This window comes from Phaeoacremonium minimum, assembly GCF_000392275.1.
Source record: "Phaeoacremonium minimum UCRPA7 unplaced genomic scaffold PA7_03_scaffold_597, whole genome shotgun sequence".
Classification (NCBI taxonomy): domain Eukaryota; kingdom Fungi; phylum Ascomycota; class Sordariomycetes; order Togniniales; family Togniniaceae; genus Phaeoacremonium; species Phaeoacremonium minimum.
Window position 1 is genome coordinate 327,682 of NW_006921499.1, and position 10,956 is coordinate 338,637.

General features: G+C 50.4%; 2 protein-coding genes across 2 annotated transcripts; one reads left to right on the plus strand and one right to left on the minus strand.

Moving 5' to 3' along the window:
• Nucleotides 1–1,233: 1,233 nt before the first annotated feature.
• Nucleotides 1,234–4,475, plus strand: UCRPA7_8526 (putative glycoside hydrolase family 2 protein; the record flags this gene model as incomplete). The annotated part of the gene is made up of 4 exons (XM_007921038.1): nt 1,234–1,819; nt 1,873–3,274; nt 3,329–3,387; nt 3,829–4,475. 4 exons carry the CDS (start codon nt 1,234–1,236, stop codon nt 4,473–4,475), a joined length of 2,694 nt encoding a protein of 897 aa, XP_007919229.1.
• A 184-nt stretch (nt 4,476–4,659) lies between these two features.
• UCRPA7_8527 (putative 60s ribosomal protein l40 protein) lies at nt 4,660–5,463 on the minus strand (the record flags this gene model as incomplete). Its single annotated transcript, XM_007921039.1, has 2 exons — nt 4,660–5,037; nt 5,101–5,463. 2 exons carry the CDS (start codon nt 5,461–5,463, stop codon nt 4,660–4,662), a joined length of 741 nt encoding a protein of 246 aa, XP_007919230.1.
• Between the last annotated feature and the right edge of the window lie 5,493 nt (nt 5,464–10,956).

The window sequence follows — 10,956 nt, forward strand, 5'->3', positions numbered from 1 at the left end:
TGTCTCTTTCTACTTCAATTTCTTCCCCGCATTGCGGAGATGTCCCGGGGCGACATGTGGTCTTGCGAGGTATACCACCATGTATCAGCGGTATTGAGGGTGGAAGCGGGCCATGCTCCTGGCAGGAGATCATTTAGGTTCACAGAGTGGGCTTGGGTCTTCATTGGCTCACTACCAACGCTAAATTAGTCTCCCTTTGTAGGGTCACACATCAGCATCAAAATATCAATATTGTCCAAGAAACATCTTCTGACGAGGATGAAAGTGTTCAAAGCTCCGATTGAAAAACAAAAAGCAACATCTCATGAGAAGAGTGACGCTTCAAATGCAATCTGCCCTGCGTTATCAAGTTGGGGGTGCTGCAATTGACCCTGAGTACGATAATACTCTGAAGTGACGATTTCTTGGTATCTCACAAGAGAGCCGCGAGGAATACGCCTAGAATCTCAAGAATGTGGCGCCTTGAACTACCCAATTGACCCTTGTAAATGTCCTCGTGTCTGGTCCATCTTTCTCCGGGTACAACGCCTTTACGATCCTGTCTTGGCAAGCGCTTTGAGTGCCGGAGCACAGATCCATCAATCAAGTGACAACAGAGAAGCCGGGAATGGTTACATCAGGACCCAGTTCGGCTCCGGGTTCCCCGTGCTAGCCGCACGAATCTTGGGGTTCACTTTTAGCCCCGAATTTCTTGCTTTAGCAACTTGGTTTCCCCATCTCTGTCAGGCACTTTCTATCGATTGGTCATGAGATGCTTCGGTTCCAGACCGATACTGTCGACGTTATAGACAACATGACCGGTCACGACCACAGACTCGTGCTTCCAGACTTCTGGATTCGTCGTCTAGTCGGTCCGCTCAAGCCGACGACTCTCCAGCCCTTGTGGCATGTAACGGACGATCCATGCAAAAGTCGGAGCTCACCTGGCCCCCAGGCATTGCCATGCGGGGCCTTACAGCGTTAACAAACCCCACCATGAACTCTTCAGGACTTGGAGAGCTCCAAATGAAGCTCCAGAGCCCCACGTCGTGTCTGCCTACCTGATCCGACGGGACTCTCGCTCGAGGTCGCATTGGCAATGTGACCGTTTCTCCGTCTCACGACGTTCTTATAGCTTGATCAGCGCATGAACTGTGTTGATAAACCAATTGACCTTTCATCCTGTGCTTGCAAGAGATTCTAAGGTTCTATGCTCTGTCGTGAAGCTCCAAACACAACTTACGTCACTTCAGAATGGCTCCACGCGGCATATCAGCTCAGGAGCATCCAGACAAGCCAGACTACTGCAATGAAGCTGTGTTCCGCAGAAATTGTCTACCCACCCGCTCTTACTTCATCCCAGAGACGTCTTTGCTACTCAATGGCTCGTGGGACTTCCATTATGCCTCGACGCCTCTAGAAGCGCCGGAACCGGATGCCCCCAAAAACGAGTCCTGGGGAAAGATCACTGTCCCTGGCCAGTGGCAGCTCCAGGGCCATGGCAAACCACACTACACTAACGTGCAATTTCCAATTCCCGTCTGCCCTCCATACGTCCCAACTGAAAATCCCACGGGCACCTACAAGAGATCGTTTTATGTCCCAACTAATTGGGATGCGAGCTCCCAGCTAAGATTGCGGTTTGATGGCGTTGACAGCGCATACCACCTCTGGGTAAATGGCGTCCTTGTGGGATACGCGCAAGGTGCCAGAAACCCGTCTGAGTTCGACGTGACAGAATATGTCAATCGGGACGGTGTAGAGAATGAGCTCTTCGTAAGAGTGTATCAGTGGTCGGATGCCACCTACATCGAGGATCAGGATCAATGGTGGCTCTCAGGTATTCTATCGCGCAATCCTCTGCTACTGCGCATGTGCTGACTGAAAGTCTAGGAATTTTCCGCGATGTATACCTACTGGCGCTACCCGAAACACGTATCGAAGATTGGTTCATTCGGACCGATCTTGACTCTAAATACGAGAACGCAACTTTGCACGCGACGATTGACACTTTAAGCAAGGGAAAGGGAACTTTGAAATTGACACTGTCTGAGCTTGATAAGAATGGTGCTGGCATCATTGCTGAAAAAGAGGTCTCCGTCACATCTGGGTCATCGAAATTAGATTTGGAACTCGCGGTCACCAACCCTCTCAAATGGACGGCCGAGACCCCAAATCTCTACCTCGTGACACTTACATTAAATAATTCCTCTTCTCACCCCAACATCATCACGCAGCACATTGGCTTCCGTAAGGTCGAACTCATCAAGGGTTTAATGACCGTGAACGGCAAGCCAATCCGGTTGCGCGGCGTGAATAGACATGAGCATCACCCGCTATTCGGACGGGCAGTGCCCCTCGATTTCATCCGCGCAGACCTGCTTCTAATGAAATTGCACAATATCAATGCTCTACGCTGTAGCCATTATCCTTCTCATCCGCGCATCCTTGACATGTGCGACGAGCTAGGCTTGTGGGTCATGGACGAGGCCGATCTCGAATGCCACGGCTTCTACGACGCCGTCGCCCGTCCACTCGACATTCCCGAGGCGATGGACTACGAGGAGCGCAAGAAGCTGGCTTTCCCACAGGCTGCCAAGTACACCTCCGACAATCCAACATGGAAAGAGGCTTACATCGACAGGATGCGAGCTCTAGTCCAGCGTGACAAGAACCATACCAGTGTCATTGTATGGAGTCTTGGAAATGAGGCATTCTACGGTGCAAACCACAAAGCCATGCATGACTATGCCAAAGACTTTGATCCTAGCCGCCTGGTGCATTACGAAGGTGATGCACACGCAGAGACCGCGGACATGTATAGCTATATGTATCCATCGCTTGAGAGGTTGATCAAACTGGCGAAGGAAGAAGGCGTCGGCGCGGATGGCAAATTCGAGAAGCCAATTGTTCTCTGTGAGTATGGCCATGCAATGGGCAATGGACCAGGTCTATTCGAAGACTACGAGGATGCTTTCAGGACCTATCCACGTCTCCAAGGTGGCTTCATCTGGGAATGGGCCAACCATGGCTTGTGGAAGGAGGATGAAGATGGCAAAGGCTACTATGCCTACGGAGGGGACTTCGGGGACGAGCCCAACGACAGTACTTTTGTCATGGATGGCTTGTGCTTCAGCACTCACGAGCCAACGCCGGGTTTGACGGAGTACAAGAAAGTCATTCAACCCGTCGGATTCTCTGTCGAAGGCGAAAAGATTATCCTCCAAAATCGCTACGATTTCGCCGATTTGAAACATCTGGTCGCGACTTACAAAGTAGAGGAGTTCGGCAACGAGTGAGTTCACTTCTAATGCTTTCAACTGGCTCTTTTACTAATAGCTGCCCCTAGAACTTATCTGCTAGCATCTGGCGAATTAGAACTGCCCGACGTGGCTGCAGGCGAAGCTGGTGAGCTCCCTCTGCCAGCGTCTTTGACCAGCTTCAAGAGCCAAAAAGAGGTCTTCTTGACCATATCACTTCTTTTGCGTGATACTACTTCGTGGGCCAACTCCGGTCACGAAATCGCTTGGTTCCAGCATCGGCTCGCTGAGCCGACCCGTGATGGACATCTCACAGCATCGAACCTTAATGCACTATCGTCTCAAGTATCGGTTTCCTCTCCGACGGCCTCTACTGTTGTTATTTCCGGACCAAGCTACAGTTTCACTTTTGATCGGGCCCGCGGGTCACTGACGAAGTGGACTGTCAACGGGCAAACCATCCTTGACGGGGCACCTGCCATTGCCCCATCCTTCTGGCGACCAGCTACAGACAACGATGTCCCTGCATCTCTACCTTATTGGCACCGTTTCGGGGTCGATTCATTAACCTCTCAGACACGGTCCGTAGAGATTGACACTAAGAACCCTGAGAAAGCGATTTTGAAAGCCCACACCTTCATCAGCCCTCCGGTATTAGCGTGGGGCTGGGACTGTGAAATCGAATACACCATCGCCAACACTGGCACGCTACAGATCGATGTCAAGAAATTGACTCCTACGGGGGCATACCCTAAGCACGTTCCTCGCATTGGTCTGAATCTCAGATTGAATAAGATCCTTGACAACGTGCGTTGGTTTGGTTTGGGCCCTGGCGAAAGCTACCCAGACAAGAAGTCCTCTCAGCGCCTCGGCATATGGACAGTGGGCTCGGTGGCCGACTTGCAGACGCCCTACGAGGTGCCACAAGAAAATGGCAATCGCATGGATACGCGATGGGTTACGCTCACCGATGCACATGGGGCGGGTGTGCGCGCTCGGGCAGTTGGAAAAGCAGACCATGGCTTCAGTTGGCTAGCCAGCAGGCACAGTGCCGAGACGATCCAGGCAGCGCGACACCCACCTGACCTTGTAGAAGAAGATGTCACTCTTCTACGGCTCGATACTGCTGTTGCTGGTGTCGGCACGGCCGCTTGTGGTCCGGGAGTCAGGGAGGATCAGTTAGTCAAGTGTGAAGAGGTTACATACGGCTTCCTTTTGGAAAGTGTAGGCCTTTGATGGAGACGAATGATGGTTACATGGGAGGCATTGTCATTGAATGCATCAGACGCGTTGATTGTACTTGATAGAGATACGAATTACATTTAGACAGACTGCGATTATAGATCGCTAGAAGCTGCTTGAAAACATCGCTAGATCTTACTCGAACTGACCATCCCCGTGATGCCCTTACTCTACTCCGTTACACAAATGCCGCCCCGTTTACCAGGATTGTCTGCCCAGATATCCAGCGGCTATCATCACTTGCAAGGAATTTCACCGCAGCAGCGATGTCCTCGGGCTTGCCTAATTCATTGAACGGGCTTTGGGACTTGATCATGTTGATGAGCTGCTCGCTCTTGCCCTCGAAGAATAAATCCGTGGCAGTTGGGCCGGGGCCGATGGCGTTCACCGTGATGCCCTTGGTTGCGAGATCCTTGGACATGATGCGCGTCATCTGCTCGATGGCGCCCTTTGTCGCGCCATACAGCGTATATCCCGGCTGCACAGTGGACGAATGTGCTATTCCTGTTGATACCAGGATCACACGACCGCCGGGTGGCATGTGCGGCACAGCTTTCTGGACATTTTGTTAGACCAAAGATGCATGACAACACCCAGGCTGATGAACAAAACTACGAACCTGCACTAGAAAATACGGGCCTTTGACGTTGATAGCGAAGGTCTTGTCAAAGTCGGCCTCAGTTGTGTTCATGACTGACCTCATTGTCATCACGCCCGCGTTCGCCATGACCACGTCTAGGCGACCGAACCGCTTCACGGCTTGAGATACCAGGCTCTCGATGCCCGCTATGGTTGAGACGTCCGCCTGCACGGCCAGGGCGTGCTCAGCGCCAATTGAAGCCACCACAGCTTCAGCGCCAGCAGTGTCAGAGGCGTAATTCACCACAACCGATGCGCCATCCTTGCCCAGGCGCTCGACAACTGCCTTGCCAATGCCCTTGGAGGCACCAGTGACAAGAACGACTTTGCCAGCGAGAGACATAATGACGGCTGAGAGTTCTTGATATGGGTGAAATGTGGCTGATTGGTTTTCTCTGGAGAGTGAGGCTAAGGCTTGGGATTGCTCGCGAAAAGGATAGTATCTAGGAATCTGAAACGTCCAGTGAATGGAGTATGCTGTGCAATAGGCAGCGAGATACATCGAGGCACGCAAGGGAGATGGGTGGCACTTTTATACATAGCGTATAAGGCGGGATGGAATTAGAGATGCAGCCGGACATGCAATGCCCGACTCTCCTGAAGTCCATCATGAACTCATGCAGGCCATAACACGGACGAAGGCACACAAAAAGCTGACAACGCCTTCTCTCCTGCAAGACGGCGGACGCAACCGGATGCCGGGATTACTCAGCGATTCAGCCACCGTTTGTAACAGAGCTTGAACGGCACCTACTTCCGAAATGAAGCATCGATGTTCAAGCTTGGTATCGAGTTCTTCGATGGCGTAGGGCTGAAAGGCGCCTGTATCTAGAAATGGTTAACGAGCGGATGAGAATGGCCTAAGAGTGGACTCGGCGCACCGCCGATAGATCCTTCGGATACTCTTCGCTGTTCGGCCGGACAGGCTGTCTAGGAATTATGTAGTGGTGACCTGCTCCTAATGGCCGACCGATCGGCTTTGGAGAAACACCCGCGCTGTAAAACCGGTTTGGTCCCGCGGACGGATTAACTCGCAGGTCGATCGCCGACTATCCCACACCGGCCCCCGATTCTATGAAAGCCGCCGCGATTCGCGTATGACGTATATTACACATGGTAGTCGTTGTATATATCGCTAGCTTGATGGATGCATACATTTATGTCCATCAAAAACAATTTTGGTAGAGTCACACTTATCTCCTGCCGTAGCCAGCACTTGACAACTCGAGACATGCATTCAGTCTTTGGGGCACTCTCAACAAGCTAGGGTCCAGAGGTGCAATGGTCAGCACCTAACTTTTTCCAGCTTTGGTCATTGGCTGGGACTGGTCGAATCTACAGAACGGCTTACGCCGAGCGTCAGTTAGCGAAAGGAATAAAGTTGTTGGGGAAATGAAGAAAAAGAAAAGCAGCCAGGATGCCCACACGCGCATTTTGACAAAATGCCATCTCGCTCCGACACAAAGGGAGGTATCTGCTAGCATCGCCTAGATAGTTTTATTCTAGTTATCCAGACACTGGTATCTACAATAAAGTTTTAGGCATAAATCGTTTGCGATGTTCCCGGCGTCTCTTGGAACTTTTGTGTTCGGAGCCTTGATTTGGGCTCAGGGCAGTAGAGAGTGTCTGGGACCAACGTGCTATCTCTCGCGCGGCCTTGCGATTGCGATCGCTTGTTTTGCATGGCTACTCATTTATCACATTGTTCTCTACCCTTTCTATTTGAGTCCACTTCGGCACCTCCCTAGTCCTAAACAGCCCCCCTTTCATCGCCGGTTGCTGTCAGATCCAAGTTACAAAACGCTTGTCCGATGGGTAAATGAGGTCCCGAATGATGGCTTAATCCGCTTCTACGGCCGCCTCAACGCAGAGCAAGTGCTTGTGACAACGCCACAAGGCTGCAAGGAGGTCCTACAGACCCAAGCTTACAACTATATCAAGCTTCCATGGGCTCTAGAAGTCATGGGCCAATGGGGCCCACAGGGCATTCTTGTTGCACCACCAAAGAAGCATCACGTAGGCACTCCATCACCCTGCTAACAACGAGTTGGCTCACGCTGCATCACAGGTTGATCGTAAAATACTCCAACCAGCTTTCAAGTTCAAATACATAAAAAGTTTATCCCCGACATTTTGGACCGAGGGGGCCAAATTTCTCAACATCATAGAAAAACAGCTTCGCGACGCTGGAAACGGAGTGATAGACATTGGCGAAAGACTTCATCACGTTACCCTGGATATAATTACTCTGACAGCATTTGGTGCTTCGATTCATGCCGTGGAGCATCCGCATTCGGCTACTGTCAAGCACTTCAGAGACCTGTTCACAACAAAGAAGAGTCATTTGATTTATCGCTCACTTGCATTTCTACTCCCGGCTATAATCTATCGTCGGCTGCCGATGAAAGCCAGGCACGAAATTGTCAAGGCACAGGAAGTAATTACAGATTTTCTCCGCCCATTGATTAGGCAGCGGCGACTTCATGCTGAAGAAAAGAGTTCTGAGCAATATGGGCAGGGAGACATCATCGCAACACTATTGCGATCTGGGCAATCTTTCTCAGACGATTATCTGATTGACCAAGGAATGGACTTCCTGGTAGCAGGCCAAGAGACCACTGCTACTGCTGTTGCGTTTGCTCTATACTCACTGTCCGAGAACTCCGAGGCCCAGAGCCGCCTTCGAGTGGAAATCCGAGAAAAGCTTCCTTCACCGTCCACAGGCGCACAAGTTGATGCTGAGCTCCTTGAGTCGCTTCCGTATCTTACAGCCGTCTGCAGTGAGGTCCTCCGCCTGTACTCACCAGTTCCGTATTGCCATCGACAAACAATAAACTCTAAAGCAACAATCGGTAGGCTCACCATTCCGCGGGACACTATCGTTGTTGTGGCACCGGGACTGATCCATGAATCCCGCAAGGTCTGGGGATCTCAAGCTTCTGAATTTGATCCGGAGAGATGGTTAGTCAAAAAAGATGGGGAAATCAAGTATGATCCGCTAGGCGGAACCAGCGACACATGGGCTGTCATGCCCTTTACTTATGGGCCCAGGATGTGTATTGGAGAGAGATTCGCCAGGGGCGAGATGATGTCCCTTGTTGCACAACTTGTTGGAAGATTCGAATGGAAATTCAAGGGGATAGGCAGGAATGGAGATAAACCCATGAGGATTAGTCGCACCGTGGTCGCCGGACCTGCTGGGGGTGGCGTTACTATGTACGCAAATCGCATTGGAGGATGGTGAGATAGAGAGCAGTTTATCTCTAGGTCTTTGCAATCAATAAAGTGAGGACCTGGTGGAACTATTACTATCGAATTTACAGCATTGATGATAGATAAACTGGTCAGTCTGTCCCCTCACAGCTAGTAGAAAGATTATAGGGTCTGCTGTAATGAACATATACTATTGACGACGGCCCATAACAGACATATAATCGCACGACATCGGGAGCACGTGGTTGGCGATAGTCCCTTGATTGAGAGTTATTATCGGAGGGCATTCACATTGATACACATAATCAAATATACATTCTTCGAGCCCAAGCTTGGAATTTCTTGTAAGTTTTACAGTACTAGATTTGATACAGTATTGTTGGATCATCCAGACAGTAAGAATGAACGATTCAGTTGTCACAGCTTCTCAAGAGGACAGGCTTCGGCCTTGAAATGCCCCGATGGTCCTGCCTTATTCAACGTCTGCCCTGACAATGGGCCCAAGCCAGGACTGATAGTCGTTTGGATTTGTACCGTTACCTCCGTACCGCAATACTCGCAGCAATGGACGATAGTCGCCGGAGGTCATGAGAATATTGTTTCCTTCCTCATCTGACAGCCAAGGATAGGCCCAACCGAACGTGTCAAACGTGTAGGGGTAGATCCATGCACCGACGTTAATGGCATCAACAGGCACCGTGCCAATACCAAACTGGACTAAAATCCCATAGGTCGGCACATCCAAAAAACCCGGAAGAAGTGATAAATCAGGATCATGCGTCTCGATGGCTACACCCGTGTCGAATCCGTAGTAGGTTGGTACAAAGGATGTATTGACGGGTACAGCTTCTAGGCGCATGAAGTTACTTGGCTGAGCGATGTACCATTCAATCAAAGGGAATACCCATGGATCGGGGAAAGATCCATTGAGATAAGCGAAGTTATACTCTCCGATGTTGACCTCGCCTGGGTGGGAAGTGTCGTCGGTCACTGACGGGAGATCAACTCCAACGAGAACTGATGTGTTACGCGCAATATAGTTTGCATCATATCGGCTGTAAGGTACGCCGACGTAAGGAACTACATAGCTGTTCGTGTCACTCGAGATTTTGAAATACCCAGAATAAGTAGGTAGTGACTCCGGGCGGGCTTCTGCGGGGGGCGATACCGAAACAGTGATTGTCCTTGACTGGTTTGGCCTCAGGGTAAATCGTGTCGAATCTGTGGCGGCTGTCGCATACTTGGCTTCAGGAAGAAGACGAAACCGAAGATATCCTCCAACTGTGCCACTGGTGAAGTCACTGAATAGCCGCATGTAAGAAGCTCCCTCGTGAGATATCTGGTACGACTTTGGGAACTTAGATGTGTTCTTTATAGTAATGGACCGGGGAGCCGGGGTGCTTGAGTCCCGAAAACTCAAATCCGGGGGAGAGATTAGAGAGTCAGCAACGACAGCGGCATAGGCATTTATAAGACCACTGCCTTGATGCGCTGTAGAGGACAGGATTTTGGAATTGAGTCCGTTGATGGGAGTTGATGTTGACTGAAGCAACGATGCCAACTCGAGTACTTTGAGATTGGGGTGCTGGGACTTGAGCAGAGCGTAGCAACCTGCGGCAAATGGTGTAGCCATTGATGTACCAGAAAGAACTGCATAGCCACCAGCACTTATTGGCCAAGTGGCCAGAATATTGCCACCAGGAGCAGATAGCTGAGGCTTTTGGGTCAGCTCAATTGTAGGGCCAATCGACGAGAAATAATCCATTGCCCCGCCAGCAGGATTAGTCTTGTCATGAACGCGAGTATTCTGAAAGGTCAGAGTTAAATTCTGCCCAGGAGAGTTCGAAATATCGTTGAGCATTTGCTGAGATGAGTAATAGTCCAATGAAATTATAGTATAAACATCAGTCAACCCTGGCTCAGGCATGATTATGGGAGTTGAGGTATCGACTGAGTAATAGATGATACGCGTGACCCCTATCGTGTCGAGTAGAGATGCATATGCATTGATTGAGCAGGTGCCATCAAGAGCGATAAGGATAGCGGTATGCTGTGGGTTTATGATTAAAGTTTGCGCGGCTGTCCAGGATGGGAAATAACAACCATCAGAGACTGAACTATTGATCGGACCTCCGACACCCGTACCGAGCAGAAACACACTGATGGGCTCATCTTCGATAAGAGGCAACACGGATATATAGTCAAGAGGTCGATTCGTGGAGCTGATCGCTGTATAAACAGTTGTATATAGTCTGTTTTCGACGGATCCTACTGCTATAGCACTGGGAGATAGAGCTGGTGCAGATAGCGCAAACGGACCGGCGGAGCCATCGTTTCCAGCGGCAGCAATAACGGCAACGCCGCTGTCGATGATGCTTTGAACAAGATCTGGGTAGAAGGTGGCTTGTTCCCAATACACCAATTCCCCAAGCGACATGGATATAATATCAGCTCCATCATTGACTGCTTGTAGCATTGCAGAAACAATAATGTCATCAGGGGCTCCTCCAGAACAACCAAAGATTCTGTACATGCCGAGCGTCGCTTCGGGTGCCACACCCACAAGGCCAAAGCCTTGTCCAGGTGCATCGTTCATCCCAATAATACCTTTTCAGATAGTCAG